At 41.4% G+C, this 26,428-nt stretch overlaps 1 protein-coding gene across 1 annotated transcript; it reads left to right on the top strand.

Moving 5' to 3' along the window:
- The first annotated feature begins 14,085 nt into the window (after positions 1-14,085).
- On the top strand, positions 14,086-26,207 carry LOC148918146 (uncharacterized). The gene is made up of 7 exons (XM_089051414.1): positions 14,086-14,562; positions 17,605-17,617; positions 17,699-17,848; positions 18,867-18,959; positions 24,647-24,694; positions 24,834-25,264; positions 25,378-26,207. The coding sequence occupies exons 1-7, from the start codon at positions 14,218-14,220 to the stop codon at positions 25,954-25,956; spliced, it is 1,659 nt and encodes a 552-aa protein (XP_088907540.1). The 5' UTR covers positions 14,086-14,217; the 3' UTR covers positions 25,957-26,207.
- Positions 26,208-26,428: the final 221 nt, after the last annotated feature.

Below are 26,428 nucleotides of genomic sequence, written 5' to 3'. Positions count from 1 at the left end.
TGTGTAAAAATAATGCAATTAAACTAAATATGCGTATAAACGTAAAGACAAGAATTGAAATGCAATAAAATAAATCAAAGCGATAAATAAAGCGAGAACGAAATAAAAGCAATAAGAACAATAAGAGCGAAAAGGAAATAAACTTGAAATTAAATTTAATCGAAGTGCGATAACAATTAAATGTAAAGGAATTGAAATAAACTTGAATTGAAACGACAAGAAATATAAACTGAAACAAGAATTTAAACGACAAGGAAAATATAAACTTACACTAGCAAAACGAAGAACTCACTACACTAGGTGCTTGAAAAATAAAGTCCTAAGTCTAGGAAAAGAAAAGTGCGAGACGAAAGATAGGTTTGTTTGTCTGATGTTGTGTGTCTGATGTCTTCATGGAGCAAGGTTTATATAGGGCACTCGTCAGCCCATGGGCTGGCCATTGAATGGCCAAATGTCAACTCTTCTTTAAAATCTTTCCTTTCGAAGCCTTCCTAAATCCGTGAGATTGTGTTGATATTCTGACAGGCTTGATTCTTCCTTGTTTTGGAACACTCGGAGTTACTATAAAAACTCCCTTGATTTCTTTCCTTGTGAGGCCCTCCGTCACGTGCACATTATCCTCCGAAAATCAATATATGCATATATGGGAGAATGAATCAAGACAGCTTGGTTGAAATGCCTGGCCCATGCGGATGGGCTCATAAAGTGAAGCCATCCATTGTGATATACAATATTAATATATATATATTAGGTCAATAAGTTGGCAGCCGCATTCATCCCCTTTTATGCCCAGCCGCATATTCATCCGGCCGCATATTCATCACACCCACGCAGTCTTCCAATTCTGCACTTCCACCTTGCACGAACTTCCAATTCCGCGCTGCACGAACCATTCCTCGCTCGCACGAACCCAATCGCGGCTACGAACCACCTCCCGCTGCGCTGCTACGAGCCAATTCTGCTCGCACGAGCCAGTCCGCTCGCTACGAACCAATGCCTCTCACGAACTAATCCATTTCGCCGTGGCCGCATAACGAACAATCCATTTCGGCCGTGCATACTAACAATCCATTTGCACCAGCCAGCCGCAATTCTTCTTCTGGTCACACCAAATCGTGCCCGCCGCATATTCATAACACCCGCCGATATTTATCACACCCGGCCGCATATTCATAACACCCGACCACATATTTATCACACCCGGTCGCTATTTCCAACTCCATTCGAGCTGTGAGGCCGCATCTTGTATGCCCAACTTTTCGGTCATGCCCAAAAAAACCTTGGCAACCTCAGTTTCCAGCCCCTTTTGAACAAAACCCAGCTGCAATTTTAGAGAGTTTCAGCCCGATATTCTCCTCGTGCCAAACCAACATCGCATAGATTAGGTGGGTTTCCACCACCCCCAAACATTGCCCCCCGATTTGTTTAGCTTCGGAATTGGTGTAGAGGTAAGCAAATTGAAACCCAAAACTTTTCAATTTCTGAAATTTGAGATTTTTATTTCCTGCTTCCCTTGCACGTTATTCAATTTTGAATCGGGTAGGAATTTAGGAAGACACCAATTAAATTGGCGGGACCTTCGAACTTCCTATCCGTTAAAAACCCTAGATATTACAAATATTCAAGAGGTCCCTTTCATTTTCACATAAGCACTTCCACCATAGCTATAGGCTTTTAGAAGGTTTTCTCAAAACCCATATCCTCTTCATCTTCACATTCATCATTTCACACACCAAATCCACCCGAATCAACATCAAACTTGAAATTTGCAAGTTTCTAGGTACGTTATACTAATGGGTTGATTTTGGTATGATTTTGATGCATCTATAGCCTTCAAAAGTCTAGACTTGAAACTTTGAATATGTGAATAGTGCCATGATGTTCTTCGTGTTCTTGATTCGAATCTTGTTTGCTTCACTATATTTTTCTTTGATTCGATTTTACACCATGTTTGTAGGATGGAATCCATTCCAAGTGATAGTGGCCAATTTTTTGAAGATATGAAGGTGGCCATGGAAAAAGACTTGGGCAAGCAAGTATTTGCTTATTTCCTCAATGCCTTTCCCAACTCCGCCCAATATATTCTTGGCCCATTTTTCTCTGCCTATCCGGAAGAGGTGGCCAAAGTGTGGGTGACGCAACCAAGAAGTGGCCCAACTTATTTTTCAAACTTCACATGGGCATCCGTTTGGGAGAGCACCAAGCCATTTAAAGGTTGGCCGACGGGAACCCCCCTCAAATTGGATCCCACCGCAACAAAAGAGGCCTCATCAAAGAAAGCATCATCCACCGCCGGGAAGCCCGACCACTCAAGCTCGGCGGATGGCAAGTTTGATTGGTATCATTGGTTCAAGGCATTGGAACCAAAATTGAAGGGCCACTTGGAAGAAAATTGGGATTTATGATACATTGCTCTTATGTGCAGGCAGCCCATTTCCTTGCGACCGATCTCTCATCATTGCGGCCCTATGCTTTTGGTCTTCATCCACCAATTGCATGAGGCTCCGTTTTGGGATGATGACGCCCAACTTGCTAGACTTGGCCGCTATTGCCGGCCTCCGCCCTCATGGAGAGATTTCTCGGCCGCCAACCTTCCGATGGCAAAGTGGGCTTAGATTTTCACAAGTCAAACAAGAATTCCAGGGAGCTGGGTGAAGACATATCTTGGCCATGGCGGAGATCTCACCGACCCTTCTTCCATCAATGGAGTATCCTACACTGAGCATGTGGCCTTCCTTGTGATGTGGTTGTGCAAGTTCTTGGCATGCCCAAAATCCGGCGGGATCACAAAGGAATTTCAAGCCTTGGCGCGGAGGTACTTTCGGATGGCATACATCAAGTGGCCATGGCATGGGCCCAATCTTTCTTGCCTATCTTTATAGAGGGCTCCGTGAGGTAACTACTAAACCCATGGATTATCATGCTTCTGGCCCCATATTATGGATTTTTCAATTATGGCTCCAGTTATATTTTCCGGAGTTAAGTCCCCACGTTTGCCCAAGCGATAAAGCACTTTAGGTTAGCCTTGCTCAGCCTTACGGCGGTAAGCATTTTGTGGAGGATTGCTTCCGTTTTTTCTATGAATGCCAGGAGAGGACTAGGGAGCATCTCTCCATTTGCCTTGATCACCGTTTCCCAGATTTTCTAGCCCTGGATCTTTCCTCATATCCCACGGCGGAGACGAAGGATGAGAGACATAATATGTGGGCGAGCATCCTCATCAGCCGAGATCTTCCATATGGCCTAATGGTGAACAAAGGAAGCAATTATCATTGTGGTGGTGAGCTTTATTATCCCGCCGCTGCCGCCGGCTACCAGCTTGGTTTTATACAGAGCATTCCTATACCACCCATGGATTCCGTCAATCTGCTCTCCTCTTGGCGGGTGGAATTTAAAGATGCAAAAGAAGTCACCACCTCGACGGATTTCAACCAAGACTTGGTGAAATCTTTCAGTATTCCGATTAGAGACCCTCGATTTGGTGACTCTAACATCTTTATCCATTGGTGGAAAGAAATGTCGGCCGGTTGGTTTTCTCAACCATGCTCCGAGATTGAGGATAGGATCCTTAAGCATTGCCCATGCTCATTGGCCTTTCAACAAGAGAAAGAGAAGAAGAAGGCCCAAACAAAAGGTAAAATATTTGCACTTTCTTCCTATTTTAATTTTTTGGCTATCTTTCTTTTTCCTAACCCTTCCAATCTCATAGTCGACATAACATGAGAAGAAGAAAATCCCCAAGGTTATTGAGAGAAGAGAACTGCCACATCCGTGCAAGTGCAAGTGCGAGAGGCGGGAAAACACGCCCCCATCCAAGGTAAGCCATCCTCCATGATTATTGTTGCCATTTTAAATATTTGCACTTCTAGCCTTCTGAATTCTTGATGGGCACATTTAAAAGCTTAAAACTCCAACTTTTTAGGAGATAGCCCCGCCGGAAATATTTTGCCCTCTCAAACATTCCTTCGGCCCAGTAGTTCTGCGAACCTTTCACCCCAAGGTATGGCCGTGCACTTGTGTTTTTTTTTTTGTGTGTTTTGTTTTTTTTTGATCAAATCTGAACTAAAATTAATAAGCTTGTTGCAGGTTCCCCAAGGCCCGCGGATCATCCTTCCTCATTTCGGCCGTTCGTGCATTCGGCCACCACTTCATCCGCCGCTCCGGTAAGCCTATATCTCTACATTCTTTCGTTCATTTAATTTTGAAGGGCAAAAACTCAACCTTATGCCCAAAAATGTAGGAAACTCAACCTCCTACACTTGAGAAGGGAATTGGGGCGCAAGTCATGACTTCGGTGGCGGAGGATGAGGTAAATCCATCTCCTTAGCCGTTTGAGTTTTCTTTTACTTCTTTTGTGCTCACTGAATTTTCGAACTTAGTCGGCCGAGATCACTACCACGGAGCACCCGGAGGATGTTTCCACAGGGGTCTACGAGATTACTCTCATGCCCGATGATCACGCCCATGGGCACGTGGCCGAGCTAGCAGGAAGACTTCCACATGTTAGAATTCTCGTGTTCATTGAAATTTCATACTTTTTTAAAAAATTTCTTATACACTTGCCCCCAATTTCTTATTTCCAATGTTTGCACATATTAGCGGGCCATTTTTGGCCCCAACCTTTCTTGGCTGATGTCACGGCCCAGGCGAATTTCAGCCCTCTTTCCCATAAGTTCGGGCTCTCCCCTGACCCGCCTTCTCGAGGCGCCCCAGAGTGGCCCAACTTTTCAGGTGATCTTACTCTCCCTTAAATGTTTCTTCAAAGCTTTATGTTTGTTAGAGAGCTCACATCCTCCTTTTTTAGGCGGATGTGGTGGAGTCTACCGCCATTACGGTCGACCATGCGATCGTCGCCAATGGTGTGCCTTCCACTATTCCTGGAAGTACCCCACCTGAGCCCGTCCTCATGTTGACCTTGGGAGCTCCTACCTTGGTTGTTGATGCCATTCCGTCTGAACACCAACTTGAGGTACGCCCCGAATTTTCTTGTTTATTTCAAATAAATGGCCCATTATTGTAATCCTTATATCCTTTTGCTAGATTGGTGAGTCTTCATCCTTTGTACCCGCCGAGATTACCAAGAGTTATGGGCGTGCCAAATTATGTTACCCTCTTTTCAACTTTAAAAAGCTCCTCAGAGAGCCCTTCGGAGATCTCCACTCCGGATGCTAATTGGGCCATGGCGTTGGCATGAGTGTTATATTCTCTTGGTAAGTGGGCGAGTCTCACATCATCGAAATCTTCCATCAATTGGCTGGCCAACGCATGATATCCAAGCAAAGCTTGGCTAGTCACCTTGTAGTCGCTAGACAATTGTTTTAAGACCAACATTGAGTCTCCCATGACCGCCACACTTTTTACCCCAAGCTCTTTCAAAATTTCCAACCCTATGATCAGGGCCTCGTATTCGGCCTGATTGTTGGTACAATCAAAGTCCAATTGAAAAGAATAACGAGTTCGGAATCCTTTGGGTGTCTCAATGATGACACCTGCCCCGCCCATGTTAAATGTTCGAGACCCGTCAAAACAAAGGCGCCATGGAAATAAACTCAATGTGCCCACCTCGAGGAAATCCATCTCCTCCATATCAACACAAGGATGGGCCTGCTGGGGCACATATCGGAAAGTGAATTCCGCCAATGCCATTGTCCATTTTCCTATTCGCCCTCTAATGATTGGGCGAGTGAGCATATATTTTATCAAATCAGTCTTGGCGATTATATTTACCACGGAGGGCAACATGCAATGCCTTAACTTGGTCGCAGTAAAATACAGGGCCAAGCAAAGTTTCTCCACCGGAGAATATTTTCTCTCGGTGGCCGTTAGAATTCGGCTGAGGTAGTATACCGCTTGCTCTTTCTTCTCATCATTGTCTTGGGCTAGTAAACTTCCGATGGAGTTTTCCGCGGCTGAAATATATAGTTTCAAGGGTCGGCCACGCTTTGGTGGAATGAGCACCGGAGGCTTGGCCAAATATTCTTTAATGGCGTCAAATGCCCTTTGGTGAATCTCTTCCCACCGAAATTTCTCTTCATCTTTGAGCTTTAGCAAAGATGAGAAAGGCTCAACTTTCCGCGGAGTTGGCTATAAACCTTCGAAGGAAGTTAATTTGGCCCAATAAACTTTGCACTCCTTTCTTGTTTTTTGGAGGGGGCGCATCAATGATAGCCTTCGCCTTATTTTTATCAATCTCAATCCCCCTTTGGTGCACCAAGAATCCTAAGAAATTTCCGGCGGATACCCCAAAAGCACACTTTTTTGGGTTCATTTTCAATTGATGCCGCCGCATTCTTTCAAAGGCCGACCGGAGGTCATCCAAGTGGCCTAGTCTAGACTCCGATTTTATAACAACATCGTCGATGTAAACTTCTAAATTTCGACCGATCATGTCATGGAAAATAGCGTTCATTGCCCGCTGATATGTGGCCCCGGCATTTTTCAGGCCGAAGGGCATCACCACATACTCAAAAGTTCCAATGGATCCGGGGCACCTGAAGGCTGTCTTGTGGACATCCTCCTCGGCTATAAAAATTTGGTTATAGCCGGAGTGCCCATCCATGAATGATAAAATTTCATGCTTGGCCGCCCCATCGACTAAGAGGTCGGCCATGGGCATGGGATATTCATCTTTGGGAGTTGCAAGATTAAGATTGCGAAAATCAACACATATTCTTATTGCTCCCGTTTTTTTCTTTACAGGTACAATATTTGAAAGCCATTCTACATATCTAGCTGGCCTAATAAATTTGGCTTTTACAAGCCTTACAATTTCTTCCTTAACCTGTAATTCTACTTCTGCCGACATCCTGGCTGCCGCTGAAGGGCTTGAAATCTTCCACCATTGGTAAGCGATGCTCGACTAAGTCACGACTCAATCCGGGCATCTCGGTGTAATCCCAAGCGAAGCAATCCTTGAACTCTCTCAAAAGCTCTTCCATTTTGGCCCGAAGTTCTGGCTCCATTAGACCACTTATGTAGATCGGACGATGGTTGTCTTCCGTCCCCAAGTTGATTTCTAACAAAGGGTCTTGGACTTCCGCCTTCGAATCATCCATCTCGCTTGGTGCCAATTCTACTTCTTCGAGCTCAAGTGCATCATCCTCCGGGCCTTCATGAAGAAATTCCACCAAGTTGGCGGTGGACCCATGCTCGGCCGCTCTTTCGGCCCAAAAACCATATAGCCGTCTCAAAGTGTCTTCCACCGCGGCCTTCTTCTCTTCCTTGATGTTTGTATCACTCATTGAGGGAGAAAAAATCAGCTATAGTGGGACGCTCTCCATCCGCTTGGGCATCATGTGCCCCCAAGTCTATCAACTTTTGGGCCGAGACTCCCGTAGGTCGGCCGTTCTTATCTGACCCCGTAAAATAAAGGGGCCCAATGTCATCTTCATAAAACTTTGCCTCTACCGCATTGGCGGAGGCCATGAAGGGCCGTACATCGGCCTGAACAATCTCTACACTTCCATCCTCGTGCCAAAATTGTAAAAATTGATGAAGTGAAGAGGGCACGCACATGCTTCCATGGATCCAATCTCGGCCCAACAAAGCATTGAAATGGGCCGTTGTCTCCACCACAAAGAAGGCAGTCATTCTAACTTTTTGCCCCACTCTAACTTGGAGTGGGAGAATCCCCTTTGAAGTCGTGGTGTCTCCCACGAACCCACTGACTGTTGTCTCGGTCGGGATTAACTCATCTGACCCTTTCTTTAATTTCCTCATGATTGAGGCTGGTAGGATGTTGACCGTAGCCCCCATATCCACAAGGACTTTACTCACCGGAACTCCATCGAAATGAGCTCCCACATACAAGGGCTTAAGGTGGGAGGACATTTTCTTGGTGGGCATGTCATAGCACACCTTCTTGGGCACTTTCTCCTCCTTTTCGGGCACCATGATGCAAGGTTGGGCATTCCCTTCCTTTGGAGTTTCTTGGGCCATCCCAATTTCTTTGGCCCCTTCCATTTGGACCATGGACTCAACCTCATCGAACACATCTCCGTCCATAAAATTAGGTTGATCCGGCCGAGCTTCGAAAAATAATGGGAGTGTAACAACCATGGCATTTACCTCATCAAAGTCTCCAAACTTTACTTTGACCTTGCCCACTTTTAGCTCATTCTCAAACTTGGCCATCTCTTCATTCCGTTCTTTCTCTAAGTGTTCCATAGCTTCCTCCGACAGATCCTCTAAGTATTCGTCGTCCGCATACTCCTCATCTTCCCCATATATCTCTTCGTCTTCGGCCGCCGAACCTTCGAGATTTTCCAATGGCTCCTTAGCTTCTTCCTCGGCCGTGTTTACTCTTCTTCTACCACATTAATTTCAGCGTCGACCATAACTTGGTCTTCTTCCGCCCTAGGCTCGCTTACTATTTTATGGGGCACATCCCCAACTTCTTGGACCATGTTTTGGTCATTTTCTTCTTTACTCTCAACCTTGGTGGGTTGAGCCATTTTGGTCATGGCCGGGGCCTTGGCGACCAGAGGCTTGGCTTTTGGTGGAGCTTCCCTTGCCTTTTGAACCTTGAGAAGTTTATCTCCTCTCCTCTTAGTCGGTTCACTAGCTTCCACTTTAGAGTTATTCGCCTCGAAAGCCCCAGTCAAATGGGCCTCCAATTCCGAGATTGGCTCTTCTGGGGCCGTTACCACAACTCGGCCATTCACCCATTCTCGACGTATTTTTATCTCCTCGGCCGCGGCTGCCTCCAAAGAAGCGACGGCATCGGCCTTGGCCAAATCCAAATCCTCCAATCGAAGTTTTTCACGAAGCTCGACCAATCGGTCAAGTTGAGCTTGCCTTTTATCCGCCCAATCTAATTCTGCCTTGCAAGTGGTGGCATATTGCCTTTGAGCCCTTCTTGTTTGAGTCTTGCTCAAAGGTACAGGCGGGAGTTTTGGGCCCCTGCTTCTATACCATTGGCCCACCTTTGTGTTTGGCACCTTGAAAGTTGGGACACCACTACCGTCCGCGGGGCGGGGTCTTGATACATATGCCACATCTCGGCTTTTGCCTTCTCCCACCGAAATCCACATGCTTCGGTTTTGGCTTGAATCGGGCGAATCAATGTCTTCATATCTTAAAGGGGCATGTTGATTTCTCCTCTTCGGCTGATATCTCGGCCTCTCATACCTATCTTGGTACTCATGCAATGGCCGTTTGTTCGACCTTACTTCCATTTCGCCCCTTGGGCTGTGTGGGCCGTAATTCTCAGGCCGGACTTGTTATCATCTTCTTTTCAAAACTCCTAGATCTGCCCACTTGGACTTGATCCTTGGTTTGCTCCTTAATCAGCCCCTTAATGGGTTCATTGGTTGGCCCCTTGGGCTTTGGCGAAACCACTTCGAGAGTCACCTCACATTGGCATCGACTACATAGCACAATGGCCTTTGGAGGTTCTTCCTTGGTCAAAACTTTTGTCTCGGGAACCTTGGCCACCTCAGGGTACATTTTAGCCTTGCCCTTCACCTTAGGATCAAGCCTCTAAGTCGGCCAAGTTTACCTCGGTCGACTGTTCTTCCTCCTCTAAGTAAACTTCATCACCTCTTTCTTCTGAGTCTATATCTCCAATGTCTACAGCGTGGACTGCCGTGGTCCTAGACCCTAAGGTTTGGTTGAATCCCTATAAAATGTCGGCCGGGGTGCCGGCCGCTCTTTTTGTTGCTCCTCCTTTAGAAGGGCTTCGTATCGATCCACCCGAAGTAAGAGATCATAAATGTCGCGGAACTCAATTCCTTCGAATTTCTTTCGGAGGTCAAGCAACAATCCTCCTTGGGCCAATTTTGCAAACTCGTGCTCCGGCATATTGACCGTACACCTAGCCCTTGCTTCTCTAAACCGCCCCAAATATTCTTGGACCGACTCACTTGGCTTCTGACTTATCTTTGCCAAGTCGGCCATTGAGACTTCCGGCTCCGGTCGATAAAATTGCTCGTGGAAGACTTGCTCCATAACTTGCCAATTCGGGACGGAATTTTGTGGAAGCTTAACATACCATGAAAAAGCTGCCCCCGTAAGGGTACTCGGAAATAGCCTTAGTTTCAAGGCCTCGCGATGCCCAATCTCCGCGCATTGGGCCGTGAATCGGCCAATGTGCTCAACGGTCGACTGGAGCCCATCTCCCGAAAATAGTGCAAATCCGAACCTTGAAGCCCCTCGGAAATTCCTCTTGATCAAAATGCTCCGGATATGGCCTTCGGTAGACTGGCCTACCAATCCTCCTAGCATGGGGCACCATATCTTGAATCATTTGTTCGACCGCACCTCGGTCGATTGCTTGATTCCCTAGCAATGGGTTGTTAGCATTCCCGCCGGGGTTATTCCAACCACCAACTCCGAATTGGTTGATATGAGGCCCAGCGAAATTGGCCCCAGCCGCTTGGTGAGCTTGTGGGCGGAATTGATTATATGGCGGGAACACTTGAAATTGGTTGACCGCCGCATATGGGTTGTTGCCCATCGGCGGAATATTAACCACTGGGGCTTGGTTGCCCCCAGATGGATTAAGTTGGGGCAGATTTACTCCAAAACCATTTGGTTGGGCTCCACTTGTGGCCCAACCGCTGGTGCTCCAATAGGCGCCCCTTGGTTTCCATTTTGGCCATTTTGCTGGCCTAACCATCGATCAAATCTCTCGTTGATCTGAGCACTTTGAGTGGCCATCGTTTGGGCCATTGTCTCCATGACACGCATGAGTTGTTGGAGTTCCAATGAAGTGGCCGGATTCGGCCTCAATACTGGTCCCCGCGGCGACTTCCGTAATATCCTCAACCACCACGTGATCGTGCTAACGGCCGTGTTTCGGCCGGGGCCATTTTGCTCTTGAGTGGCCGGAACATTTTGTGGCTGAGTATTCAAAGGGAGTGAACCAGCCATGCTTGTCTCTGATTCCGACCGAAGTCTAGACTCTTCAAATTCTTGATCTCTTCTAGGATTCCTCCTAGTGTTTACGACCATACAAAACCTAGTGGTCCCACCGGGCGTGCCAAATTATGTTACCCTCTTTTCGGCCGGGGCGGCCGACGGAAGGAACTTTTGGTCCTTCTTCTTTTGGATGCGGGGCGTGCCACCACCAAGCCCCGAAATTGGGCTTGAATGGAATGAGAATAGATGGATGTGTTGCGCTTCTAACTTCTGAGCAAACGATTGATCGACCAAGCAAGGAACCTCTTCTTGGCCTAGATTCTTTCACTTTCTCGGGCTCGAGAATGGTTAGGTTTCGTACGGATGTTTTTGTGATTTTTATGGTTTATGTAAAAATAATGCAATTAAACTAAATATGCGTATAAACGTAAAGACAAGAATTGAAATGCAATAAAATAAATCAAAGCGATAAATAAAGCGAGAACGAAATAAAAGCAATAAGAACAATAAGAAGCGAAAAGGAAATAAACTTGAAATTAAATTTAATCGAAGTGCGATAACAATTAAATGTAAAGGAATTGAAATAAACTTGAATTGAAACGACAAGAAATATAAACTGAAACAAGAATTTAAACGACAAGGAAAATATAAACTTACACTAGCAAAACGAAGAACTCACTACACTAGGTGCTTGAAAAATAAAGTCCTAAGTCTAGGAAAAGAAAAGTGCGAGACGAAAGATAGGTTTGTTTGTCTGATGTTGTGTGTCTGATGTCTTCATGGAGCAAGGTTTATATAGGGCACTCGTCAGCCCATGGGCTGGCCATTGAATGACCAAATGTCAACTCTTCTTTAAAATCTTTCCTTTCGAAGCCTTCCTAAATCCGTGAGATTGTGTTGATATTCTGACAGGCTTGATTCTTCCTTGTTTTGGAACACTCGAGTTACTATAAAAACTCCCTTGATTTCTTTCCTTGTGAGGCCCTCCGTCACGTGCACATTATCCTCCGAAAATCAATATATGCATATATGGGAGAATGAATCAAGACAGCTTGGTTGAAATGCCTGGCCCATGCGGATGGGCTCATAAAGTGAAGCCATCCATTGTGATATACAATATTAATATATATATATTAGGTCAATAAGTTGGCAGCCGCATTCATCCCCTTTTATGCCCAGCCGCATATTCATCCGGCCGCATATTCATCACACCCGGCAGCTTCCACTGCGCTGGCTGCGAACTTCCAATGTCCTGGCTACGAACTTCGTGCCCGCTCACGAACCAACGAGCCAATTCTGCCGGCTACGAGCCAATTCGCGCGCTACGAACCACTGCGGCTACGAGCCAATTCTGCGGCTCGAGCCACTGACCGCTACGAACTAATCCATTTCGGCCGTGCATAGTAACAATCCATTTCTGGCCGTGCATAACAGAACAATCCATTTGCACCAGCCCAGCCGCAATTCTTCTTCTCTGGTCACACCAAATCGTGCCCGGCCGCATATTCATTACACCCGGCCGCATATTTATCACACCCGGCCGCATATTCATAACACCCGGCCGCATATTTATCACACCCGGCCGCTATTTCCAACTCCATTCGAGCTGTGAGGCCGCATCTTGTATGCCCAACTTTTTCGGGTCATGCCCAGCGAAAAAACCTTGGCCGCAACCTCAGTTTCCAGCCCCTTTTTCGAACAAAACCCAGCTGCGATTTTAGAGAGCTGTTCAGCCCGACCGTATTCTCCTCGTGCCAAACCAACATCCCGTGCACGGATTAGGTGGGTTTCCACCACCCCCAAACACAAGGCTTTAATTCTAATCCAGAATTATTGCGGGTCTGCTAATTACTCTTTAATCAGTAGCACAAAGACCGCCAAAGCTGCCTGGGAAAAGCTAAACCCAGCTCAAGGTATGTAGTCAAAACAAGCATGCATGTTTTACACCTAAATGACTCTGACAGAATGGTGGGCACATCACGAAGCGCGGCATCTGTATATATGTATGGTTCGATCTAGGTTACTGTATTTTCATTTTTTTATTTTTATGATGGTACAGCTGCAGTAGTAAACATTATTTGACTGTGCAAAAGGCTGAGTAAAACTATATTGCAATTTTCTCCCTTCACAATAGGTAGAATATTCATATTGTGGGTGCTTTACGCATTTGTAATTGAATTTTGAAGTGTTTACTTGTATGTGTATGATTGCTAACAAATTTTTTCATTAAGTGTAGGACAGATGTGGCTTAAATTTCTCGCAAATATATAAAATGGGTTTTAAAAAAAAAAAATTGAAATGGTCCCTGAATTTATGCTTGAGTTCCATTTTGATCATCTAACTAAATTTTTCAATCCATTGGTCCTCCAACTCTCTTTTTTGTGTTAAATTAGTCCCTCCATCAAAATTGTGGTCAAATTAAGGGGTAAAATTATCAATTTGTGCTCTAATCTCCTCTAAAACAACCATTCCATCTTTGTAACGAACATTTCCCTCCATAAGACGTTTCTCTTATGGGATAGAGTTTCAATTTGGGGGAGAGAGTGATGGCTTATGGAGGGAAATGTTTGTTACAAAGTTAGGTTGGTAAATTTAGGAGATTAGTGCCCAAACTGATGGTTTTACCCCTCAATTTGATGGCAAATTTGATAAAACTTGATTGGTGGGACGAATTTGACACTAAATAGGAAGGACCAATGGTGTGAAAAATTTAGTTGACTAAAATAGAACTCATGCTTAAGTTTAGAGACCATTTCGATCAAAACCCAGGATAAAATTATGGTTGTATTTCCTTCATCAATTTATACCTCGATGGGCCAAAATGGAAATAAAAGCATATGGACCTTAATTAAAAACTCAATGGACTCGAACGAATATATTAAAAGCAAATGGACCAAATCCATTACCACCTTAAAAGGTTTAGAGATGGGACCTAGATGCCAATTGAGTGTCTATAGAATTACTCATTTTGACTTAATTAATTGATATTTTCTTATCATGTGTGCGATGCAGAGGAGTTGTTTCCGTTGGTGCCACGGGAAGACTTGAATATTAATACGACGTCGAATGATGGTATGTGATCTCTCGTAGACTTTTTTTTTCTTGTTCTGTTTCCCTTCAATATCTAATCTTTAACTTATCCACTGACTGACAAGAATTTTCAAGAATTTTGTTTGAGTGAGTTGGACGCTGACATTCTTAGCAAATAGTAATTTATTAAAACAATAAAAACTTGGCAGGAAATGAGAGTAACACCAGCGACTTCATTCTTAATGTGGCAAAGGGTGATTGGGATTTAGCGAAGGAGTATCTTAGTCGAAATCCCGAAGCAATCAGAGAAAGAATTTAATACCACGTATGACAGCTCTTCACCTGGCAGTTGCGCTTGAACATGTAAATGTGGTGAAAGCGTCAGTGGAGTTGATGACGGGGGAAGACTTGGAAATACAGGACGTTGATGGTTTAACAGCTATGGCCTACGCTGCGATTAAAGGAATCACACAATTAGCTAAGTGCATGATTGAAAAAAACAAGAAACTGCTTATCCTTCCATCTCCTCCAGACAACAAAATTCCACTTCTCCTGGCTTATTCTATCGGCCATTGGGAATTGGCTCGCTACCTCTATTCTGTTACTCCACTCGATGCTCTGTTGCAAGACAACGGCCGCGGTGGCGCTGAGATTGTTTCGGAGAGTTTTAGGAACTTGAAGATTGATACTCTAACATATCATGGGTGGGGAAAAACTCCTATTTAGTGAAGAAGAAGGTAATGGGTTTATATAGAACCCATCAGGTATTCATCAATAGACACAACTTTTGATAGCAAAACGGACTCTTGTATATTTTCACTCAACCATAAATTTAAATATTATAATATTTAATTAATATTATAATTATTAAATTTCCAACAATCCCCCACATGAGTGAAAATTTAAGAAGAAATTTGAGAGTACTGGTGGAAAAGAGATGCGTCTGAAGAGGTGTGTTTTGGACTTGAACCTATCATAGTGAATACCTATCGGATTTACTTGGTGACGCAGTGGATATAATGAACTTGAACTGTTCACCGCAGTAGTAAACCGAGACAATAGGAATCACACATCTCCAATCCTAATATATTATGGTTCATACGGTTGTGTTCATTTTGGTCCTGAACAATTCCCGGATTCATGAGAGCTTTAGAGAACTTAGCCATCTTGTTCTCATAAAAGCGACCCCACTTCTACTCTCACATAGGTGACACACTGATTAAGAATAGTCTGCCCTATTCCTCTTATTTGTAAGATATCAGTATCATTAAACATAAGTACCCTTTATACTTCTGCAGACAACACACTTCTTCCATCATAGGAATGAGGTATAGTGTGTTTAACAACTTTGAATCATGCCCAACCAGTTTGCCTATTGAACCTAGACCATGGGATCTCCAATCAACTGGGTTAGGTTTCCGCCCGGCTGATTCATTCAACATGTTGGCTTTAACCTCATTCCCCTCGATGCTCAACTCACTCTCTAGTCCAACCTTTTAAATATTGGATCCACTAGGTTGACTATAAACTAATGGGTGTGCACATTTCCATCTTATGAAATTATATTCATTCGAGTGGAGTTGTAAGTCCTCCATGCATTTTGTTTTGACTTACTAAGTAATTTGCCAACTCTTCAGTAGACTTCCCCCTCTTTGAAAGAGCAAATTACTTTTCCATTCTTACACGAATATGAGATTACAAAGATAGTTAAGCCACCCCACAATTCTCTGACAATTGTGGTTGCTATTAAACTACCAATGAATTTTCATACCTTAAGAACTTTGCAATTAAGTCTAGTGCAATTTTGCAATAGACCCCCACATTTTCGGATTCTCATCATTTGTGTAATTTTGTTACACATATGAATATCCTCTAGGAAATTTCGAAGCCACTTTACTCGCCCCACCACTTTTCTCATCATTTCCATTTAATGGAAATTTTCCCTTTCATACAAACCATTGTATAGTTTGAAACCTCACAATTACAACCTTAATTCTACAAAATAGGGCTTTACCCCCACATAGAAATATACCATGTTTCTGGTCATTTCAACACTACTCTTCTCTTCTTGGAAGTATTCGTCAATTGTGTTTGTCAAATATAGACAATACACTGACATGCTATCCCTTCTTTAGGAAAAGTTGAAAAACCAAATATTTGCTAATCTTTCTATATGCAATCCAATATGCCAATTGCATATCTCAATAGCAACCCAAAGGCTTATACACGTTCATATGAACATATCTCTTCTAATTTTGAAATTATCAAATTGGCAAACTTCTGTAATTCAACAGCCCATCTCTTTTTTCTAGAAAATGAATTTTCCAGAAAATTACAACCTTACTTGTCTACTAGACGGACTCCTCAACTAATGAGCAATTTCCAAGTTGTAGATTATAATAAGCCCAAACAATGTCCATCTCATAATCCAACTTGTTTTTCCTCCACATGGTATCCATGAATTCAAAATCCATGAACCAAAACAGATACAATACAGACATCATATACATCACATCAGTTTTTCCAGATTTCAAATCTAATAAGCATATCAATTTGAAATCACTGAAATATTGTCTTTTTTTGTAGTTAGCATATGCAACGGTTTGCATCTTTCCACCATGACCTTATTTTCCAGATCCAAACACAAACTTTCCAATAAGGCCAAACGAACTTTCTTTTCTACAAACTTTACATACACAGCCATTCCGCATGCATGCATCTCTTCACTAAGTAACTGTCTTGCATTAGAACCAGTTAACATCATGCCTGGAATATTAAGCCCAATGCCTCCATAAAATTCCGGATGAGCGGTTAACATCTTTTGATGACCGACAGAATCTTTGCAAAAGATCAGACAATCTCCATTTGAAATTATGCCTACTGTCTTGTGCAATTATATGTTAACGTTCATGCAGTGGGTGAATGAATCTTACTTCCAGATGCGACACAATGGTCCCTATGCCCTTGTATACTTAATATACATCACCAAGCATATCAACTAGGCCCATTTTAAACTTCAATGTAGAATTCAATTCCTTTCTACAAAGGGAACTGCACGCATTTTGGTAGAAGACAGCCCCACCAAAATTCCCATAGAAAATAAGCTTTCCTTCCTGTAGAAGATGAACTCCGATTCTTTTCATATTTTCTTATTGTTCCATAAATAAAATCTGTCTTTAGATTGTTGGCGGAACAATATGAAATATGAATTTAAAGATAATAATAATTCTCAACAAAATTGTAATAATCAAATACAATAACAAATTTACATGAAATTAATGTAAATCAACAAACACAAGTAGAAATACTAACAACTTTAGCATTGAGGCTTGCAAGAATTGCAATGTCCTAAAGACAGATTTCGCCCCTGCCCTTGTGCTCGCAGTTCTATAGGCGTCCGTCTCCCAGGATTCAACAATCGATAATCCTAAATTGAAGCACTTCAATTTAAGACTCTGGCGAACCAATTATATATTTGTACTCTCAAAACACTTAGGAAGGAAACTTGAAGATTGATACTCTAACATATCATGGGTGGGGAAAAACTCCTATTTAGTGAAGAAGAAGGTAATGGGTTTATATAGAACCCATCAGGTATTCATCAATAGACACAACTTTTGATAGCAAAACGGACTCTTGTATATTTTCACTCAACCATAAATTTAAATATTATAATATTTAATTAATATTATAATTATTAAATTTCCAACAAGGGCCAAAATTTTCGGTACGTGTTTCCAATTTAACCTTTTTCCATATAATAAGATTCATTCATTTTTCTTGTCACTCCTCCTCTACCCTACTGTAGATATTGCATTGGATTTAATTCGGCATTGCCCAAACTTAGCTCTTGCTAAAAGCTACTCTGGGTTGACCCCTTTACAAGTGTGTGCCAGTACACGTTCTGGATTTTTAAGTGGAATGCATCTCAAATTTTGGCAACAATGGATCTATGACTGTTAGTACTACATTCTCTCTACTCTTTATTTAAAGTTATGTCCCATATTTTTTTTTTGGACTTCATATAATAATTTTTTTTTTTGGTCTAATTAAAATACGAAAGTAAAAACAGAAAATTAAAATCAACACCTCCTCTGAACTTTTCCCAATATCAGCAACCCACACTTTCCACCCAAGTCACCAAATTGATTTTCCCACCCACGCCAAGCCACCCAAATTGATTTTCCCACCCAACCCCAGCAACACATCCCCCTCGGTTTTGATCTCCCTGGCATCCACCAAGCCCAATCGATCTCTATCTCTCTATCTCCTCCCTGATCAATAACTCATGCACTATAGCAGCCAAACCACCGCCTGAGCCAACCTACCCAGGGCACTTACCCCCACACCAGACTCTTTCCGACGGACACAGAGCCAACACCCACGAACTCTCCAAGAATGCCACCAGTTCGTTATGGCTGGTATCCACCTTTTGGATCAGAGCCCACAACTGGTGATGGTTGGGCTTCTGCCCTAGTGATTGCAGCAAAAAGCCCAGTTGAAACACAACCCAAAGCCTATGAATTTTCATTTTCTCTCCGGTGATAAAGAAATGATTCCACCTTCTATTTGGAAAAAAATAAATGCTGTTAACTATTGAACTAGAAATTAATTACTTAAATTTTTATATGAAATACTAAGAAGACCAAATTATTGTACCATGATGTGTGGCACGTCTCTAATAAAAATGAAACCTCTCCTTGTATTGGTACATCATATTTCTATTCAAGAGATAGTATACAATATGGTAAAATAATATGTTCTCTTAACATCACATATTTATTATTGTTGTGTATTAAAGAGGTATGGTAAAAATAATGTGTTCTTATACCATCACTCATTCATTATTGTTGTATATGCACATGAACTTCCATGTTCACGACACAAAAATCACTATATAGGGGAAAGCTCTTACATCAAAAGGAAACATTTAACGCATTGATAAGGCATTTGTTCTTGTGTTGATAACTTGATAGGGAAACACGTACGACCTGATTCAGCAGTTTATGATATTCGCATAAATGTTGAAAACGTCGAAGATGACCCAATTACTGAAAGGGGTGGCTCAGGTATGATATATCCGAAAAGTGGCATTATGATTTTTGCTAGTAAATATTGAAATGAATGGGATTGCAAGACATATTACATGATTGTGTGTGTAACAAAAATTTCTCCTTAAAATGGCTCCATAGAATAGGTCTTGACATAGATCGGCAGAGAGTTCAATCGATCATCATACCAGACTTTCAGTAGGTCAAAATCTTTTGTTAACCGATACTTTTGGACACAGCTGTTCTGGAGGTATACTGAACTTTTGGTCGGTTTGGTTCTGCACACAACTTTTAAAGGGTCTTTTTTAATTTTCTTTAAAAATTTCTAGATTGAATAAGGCCAGTTTGATTGTTTGGAAGACCAACATTGAGGTTAAAACTTAACATTGTGATCAAATATCACGTGGTTTATTTATTAAAATAAACCTATACTAAGCATTTAATATATGTGGGTTAGTTCAATTGACTAGGCAATGTACATGCCTCCTTATACCTAAGTTTGTGTTCCTCTCCAAAGGTTAGAGTAGCTTAAAATAGCGTATTGTCAACAAAAAATTAAACTGATGAATACCTATTTATCATCACAACCTATCAGACATATCAATAAGAACATAGCAATGCTAGGCATACTATATTTGCATACTACTTTGTGTACTACTTCAATAATAAGGGTGGAGTCCACCAATACAATGAGGCCCACTAATAGATGTGGAACACAAAGTAGTATATAAATGTGATATGACTAGCATTTTTTTATAAGAACCGAAGAGAGGGAATTATAAGGGTGTAGGATAACATGTTTTGACGTGGCCCACTAACTGCTCCTCATATATGTGTAAAATTTAATATTATCAGCACATAGAGTTTTTCTTGGGGAGATTCACTATTATACTTAATATAGGGGCCCAAATTATTTAAAAAAATCTATATGAAATGGACTTTAACACACCCAAAGTTCATTTACAACATAACAAAAAGACTTTTAACTTCTTATAAATTACAAAACTGCCATCGATTTCTTAAAACAAGCCCAACCCCAAAACCTCATAAAAAAACCCAAAAAACTCAATAGGGCATCAAAGTAATTTAGTAATCAAAATTAAATTAATTAGGGTCAACTGTCATTTTTTGGGTTTTTGTTGTTGTTTGTTTATAGAAATTAAATGACGTATGGTTTATCTATATCATTAGTGCTAAGAATGGGTATATGACTAAATATCTTTTTTTTTTTTTCAGAATGAAAATGAATGAAACCAGAGCGTTTAAATGCATAACTATTTGAGGAACATCCTCTATAAAAACCATTTGTATAGTCAGATCAAGCAACAAATCGCGATACACTAATTGAAACATGTTTTAAGTACTCACCCACCCAACATGTTTACATATCCAAGTACTAAGAGCATCCACAATTATGCTCCTTATTTTTTAGTTAAAATTTAGCTAAAGACATTAGAAAGCTATTTTAGGAGCTCCTTATAAAATTTCATTTCCAACCATCCTCTCTAGTTTAGGGAATCATAAATGAGTTATTTCTTTTTTTTTAATTTAACTTAAATGCTCTCTCTTCATATCAAATAATAATAAAAAATAGTTAACATTAAATAAATACTTAAAATAGCATTAAAGTAAAACATCATTTAATTATAGGAAGCCACTAGGAGTCCTTTTTCTCTCCTCAGATTTAGAAGCTCTTAGAGGTCTCCTTATTTTAGGAGTTGAATAAGGAGCATGGTTGAAAGTGGGTTTTCTCACTTCCTCCCTAAATTTTATCTAATGAGGTAGTTTAGGGAGTTTATTATGGATGCTCTAACGTGCTACTACAGAATATAACACTGGTGACAGGACTCGTCCCGAATTCCTCGGAATCCGAGATGAATCCTGTGGAATTCCCGATATCACCCCAATGTCAGTCCCACTTCTAAGTCTATATCCTCTTTTTCCAAAAAGGAATAAGGGCACGAGACTTTCTACCGCAATTTTGGCAGAGTCTTCCCTGTAAATTGAATATTTTCCAAAAATTTCAACCTGCATAAAACACATTTAATATCACCAACCGGCAGAATGCACAAGATAATTTCACATAATTCACAAACTCGGACTCTGGCCTTCACACATTCCGAACAAACCACCAACAAAACTCTTAAGTCAAAAATAGTACGTTAATCAATGTAGATAATAAACTCAAATATAATTATTAAAGCCAAAAGCAATTTTTATCATCTAACTTCCCCAAATATCCAACATATGAGGTTTCAACCTCCTAACACAATCACATCTCGTTTTCACCCTAATTTCAGGACCAACGACAAAGTCCGAACCAACCTCAATAACACAACATAAGTAAAATTTAGCTCGCGGCTGCACCTAGACATTACCCTAGGCTGCCTACGTACCCTTACTAAGGGATCAAGCCATACGTAGTTCTTCCGACAATCATCCCAGTCCCAATCATACAATCAATTTCAAACATCTTTATTTAATTAATCTCCCTAATAATCACATAATCTCCCCATATGCCGGAACATCTAACGCCACGTATGAGGTCATCAACACGGCGGAAAATCCTACGCCACGTGTGACCTATCATCTCAGGTTACATAATCTCCCCATATGCCGGAACATCCAACACCACGTTTGGGGTCTGTCCACACGTCAGAAAATCCAACGCCACGTGGGACCTAACAATCACATCACATAATCTCCCCATACGCTGGAACATCTAATGCCACGTATAAGGTTTGTCAACACGACGGAAAATCAGACGCCACATGTGACCTATCATCTCAGAGGTTACATAATCTCCCCATCGGAACATCCAATGCCACGTGGGGAGGTGTCCACACGCTGGAAAAAACAACGCCACGTAGGACCTAACGATCACATCACATAATCTCTCCACGCGGAACATCCAACGCCGCGTATGGGGTGCATCAACACGCCAAAAATCCTACGCCACGTGTGACCTATCATCTCATGTTACATAATCTCCCCATACGCCGGAACATCCAACGCCACGTATGGGGTCTGTCCATAAGCCGGAAAATCCAATGCCATGTGGGACCTAACAATCACATCACATAATCTCCCCATACGCCGGAACATCCAACGCCACGTATGGGGTTTGTCAACACGCCAAAAAATCCTACGCCACGTGTGACTTATCATCTCATAATCTCCTCATATGCCGGAACATCCAACGCCACATATGAGGTTTGTCTCAATGCCGGAAAATCCTACGCCACGTGAGATCTCACAATCACAGGATGGTGCTTACAGTGGAATCAAACATCTTTATAACTTTATAATATATATATATATATATTTCCAAAATAGCATAAACCTCAACCACAATATAGCATCCAATAATTCCCCCCAATTTAAAATAATAAACTAATATCCTAATCCCACATAATCAACACGACTCAACTAACGGTAAAGGCCTGTCACTACGGTCATTTTAATCCTCCTGGGAAGGTAAAACTACCTCTGGAGTCTCACGGTCAACCTAGGGTCAAACTACCCATCCTTGGTCAAACAGGCCTACGGGGACCACGACCTCCAAATTCCGATCCGAAAGTTTCTATGTGTTCTACAAGGCTTATGACACACGTCTCGCAAGTTTGGTCCAGATCGGATGGTCGGATCGCTCACGATAGCATATTTTAACTTCGAGACGATCCAACGGTTCAAACCTATCGAACTCAGATAACGCACAATAGGCGAAATCCGTTCGATATTCAAACGGTGTCCAAATTGAAATCCAAGCACACCTACGCGCTCGTGAGTACCCGGAGATCATTTTAGGATCTAAATCCGGTCTATTTTCCTAGCCCACGCACCGCCACACTCGCCGGCAGCGTGTGGGTGCCTTGAGTAATTTCCGGCGGTTGGAAAAACTCCAAACCACCGGCCAAGCTTCTATCCTAGGTGTAAAACCCCATTTGGAGTCACTTTTGTTCTTGAAAATACCCAAAAAATGGCCGGCAGATGGCGGGAATCGTGATCCCAAAGCTGGCCGAACCCTAAATCGAAAATCGAACCTCCTAGGCTAGAAATTGACCAAATCCTACCCAACCATCAGCTAGAGCTCAAAAATATGTGAAAAGCATACCTTACTTTTTGGAAATGGTGGCGGACGACGAAGAACGGCCGAGTTTCACAAAAAGGCGATTCAAGCTCTTTCAAAGCGAATTGGAGCTTCAGGGCGGGGCTGGTCGAGTCGTTGTGGTGGTGGCGGTGAGAAGCCATCGGCTGTGCAGAAAAACAAAGGGGGAAGGGGCTGTGCGTGGGGAGAGGAGAGAGAGAGAGAGAGATAAAATCAGATTTTATCAAACCATTTTTGTCAAAATTACGGTTATGCCACTGAAGGTATTTTGATCGTATCTATCTCGTTACAACTCCGATTCGAGCCCACTACGTGTCTACGGACTCATCTCGCCGTGCTCTACGCAACGGTATAGTCGGAATTCCCAAATTCCTTCCCAGTCAAAAAGTTAACTTTAAACCTAATAAAATATTCTAGGGCAAAATGGTCTTTTATCTTAATAAAATAATATTTACCAATTTATTTAGGACCGGGTCGGTACAACTGGCTTATGACACTAAGAACATACAACATAGTGTTTGGCCTTTTTCACCATGACCATATTAAAACAATTGACTATCCTAGCGTAGGAACTTTGAGGCATGTGCTTCCCCAATTTGCATGTCTCTGGTCATATTTGTCAAAGAGTCCCTTTTTATTGAGGGATTTCTCAAATAATTTTATTTGGGAGACATCTTTTAGAGTCCCCTACGAATTTTTTTTCAACGATCCAAACCATTTATTTTTTAAGTCTATATTCATAGCTTGCAAAAAATTAAACAAATTGGAAACCGTTTCGACATTTAATTGTGTCATACAAAATCAATGAATACGGTGCTTCAAGAAAGTATTAAAATTTCAATAACTCAATTGAGTGGTCAAATGATATTGGATTCAAGTGATTTTTTTGTAGAGATGGTCTTTGAATGAATATCTACAACATAGAAGGTTTGGATTAGTGAAATACGATACAGAGTGGGCCCTACAAGAGTGTCCATCAAATAAGCTTATTTCAACTGAAGCTCACTGTATATGTATATATAGTCCCCTTCCATTGAGGGATCCCTATCAAAAATTATTCAATGATACAAACATTTATTTTTTAAGTCTACATTCATAGATTATCCTTGCACAAAATTAGATAAATCGGAAACCGTTTCGATATCCAATTGTGTCCTACAAAATCAATGAACACAGTGCTTCAAGAAAGTATTGAAATTTCAATATTTCAATTGAGTGGTCAAATGATATCGGATTCAAGTGATTTTTTGTAGAGATGATCTTTGAATAATTATCTACATAAAAGACGTTTCGGATTAGAGAAATACAATATGAAATGGGCCCTATAAGGGTGTCCCTCAAATAAGCTTATTTGAGGCATCCCTCAACTTAAGCTTCCTATATATATTTGGAAGCATGTACACCGTCATTTCACTATTATGAATTCATTCTAACTTGGGTGCAAGGAGTGGGTTTATTGTCGTGACCAAGTGGCATTACCGACTTCTGTTGAATTTAGATTTTAAAATCAATGATTGTACATATATTAAAATTTGAATGAATTCATAACATTAAAATGACATATTCTCTGATGCAAACATATTTCGATTTGCAATAGGTATGGGTATATTGCGAAGACTTGTTCCAAATCCCCGTGAACCTTTTGGTACGTAATGTTAAACATCCACACTTTGTTAATCTTTTCCTTCGATTTTCAGTCGTATAATTATTCATTCTCTTAAATCTTATTTTGGTCTATTCTTTTGAGACTTAGTAATTAATATGTTTTATTTATGCCATCCTAGGAATTAATCACATATATAAGATGAAATGGACTCACGAAAGAACATCTGAAATTCTACATTCCATGTGCAAAGTGGTAAAGGGTAAAAGTCTTAAACAACTGCAAGCAAGTGGAGTGCAAGCAGCAATATTCGAAGCCATTAAACAAGGGCATGTTGAGTTCGTTCGTGAGATAATTGAAGCAAATTCATTACTGATTAATCTCACTGGTGAAAATGGGAAGACCATATTTCAGTTTGCCATTGAATGTCGTCAAGAAAAAGTCTATATCTTTTTCTATAAATGCTCCGGAATAGCGCCTGATTTGTTAGTGACAATAGATCAGCTTAGAAATACGTTGCTACATGCAGCAGCGAGTCTATCCCCAGTTGCACAGCTTAATCATATCCAAGGTGCCGCGTTGCAAATGCAGAGAGAATTACAATGGTTCAAGGTCAGAATTTCTCTACACATTTCGAGGATTAGAAAATATTCTTTTCCTTTTTTTCAGATGAAAAGCATATATTCGAGGATTAGAAAAACAGTAATTGCTTCAACGAAATGCAGGAGATTGAAAAACTTGTACCTCCCAAGATTCTTGAGGTTGTAAATGTTACAGATGGCATGACAGCACGTGATTTATTTACTAAGAACCACAGAGAGTTGGCGAAAGAAGGAGAAAGATCAATGAAAGAGACAGCAACTTCTTGTATGGTTGTAGGTGCTCTTATCATTACCATCATGTTTACTGCAGCATTCACAGTTCCAGGTGGAAACAACGGAAATACAGGCAAGCCCTTGTTCTTAGATGAAAAGTTGTTTAAGGTGTTTATAGTTTCTGATGCCCTATCACTCTTTTCTTCCACGACTTCTGTAATGACATTTTTGGGAGTCCTCACCTCACGCTATGCCGAAGCTGATTTCCTTAAATCATTGCCAACGAAAATGATTATAGGCCTTTTCACCCTCTTTTTCTCCATAGCCACCATGATGATTGCGTTTGTTTCTACCCTTTTTATTATGTTGGGTGAAAAGTCATGGATTGTGATTCCAATCATTTTACTTGCTAGTGCTCCAGTCGTCTCCTTTGCATGGATGCAATTTCCCCTCCTTGTTGAGATCTTCATTTCTACTTATGGAGCATGAATATTTGCCAAAAAAGGCAAACCTTTGGTATTACAGGAGATTACCAGATTTCTCTTGACATGAATCCATCTGTCTGATTCATAAGGGAAGAACTTGTATCAATATCTCAATTTCAATTCGAACATGGATTATTCACATTTGGATTTTTATGTCATTTTTGCTGATATTTGTTTCTATCAATTTTATGCAAAGAAATAAATGATGTACGTGTTCCGGTTTCCATAATAAAACCCAACTTGAATGTTCGTATCTTCTTTGATTTTTAATTTTTAATTTTTTATTATTATTTTTTATAGCTTGTTTGTATCTTCTTTCGGCCTGAACTTCAATTTTTGTTTATGCGATGCCCAAACTTTGATACAGGGTTTAGTTTCCTTCGTTTCAAGTTCTACTATATTATTTCGTGCCCTTTTTATTGTTATTAATTCTGCCTAATTAATGGAACCCAACCATCCTATTTTTTACCTTACAC

The sequence above is a fragment of the Prunus mume genome, linkage group LG4 (genome assembly GCF_029339155.1).
Source record: "Prunus mume cultivar Tortuosa linkage group LG4, ASM2933915v1, whole genome shotgun sequence".
NCBI lineage: Eukaryota > Viridiplantae > Streptophyta > Magnoliopsida > Rosales > Rosaceae > Prunus > Prunus mume.
Note: the sequence above shows the minus strand (reverse complement) of the source record. Positions and strands in the feature narration are given on the sequence as shown.

What these genes read in the sequence shown, in the direction of transcription:
- LOC148918146 (XM_089051414.1), top strand. Translation starts at nt 14,218, where the DNA reads ATGACAGCTCTTCACCTGGCAGTTGCGCTTGAACATGTAAATGTGGTG. An exon ending in AAATCCCCGTGAACCTTTTG is followed by an intron (nt 24,695 to 24,833) that starts GTACGTAATGTT and finishes ATGCCATCCTAG; the next exon opens with GAATTAATCACATATATAAG. An exon ending in GAGAATTACAATGGTTCAAG is followed by an intron (nt 25,265 to 25,377) that starts GTCAGAATTTCT and finishes AACGAAATGCAG; the next exon opens with GAGATTGAAAAACTTGTACC.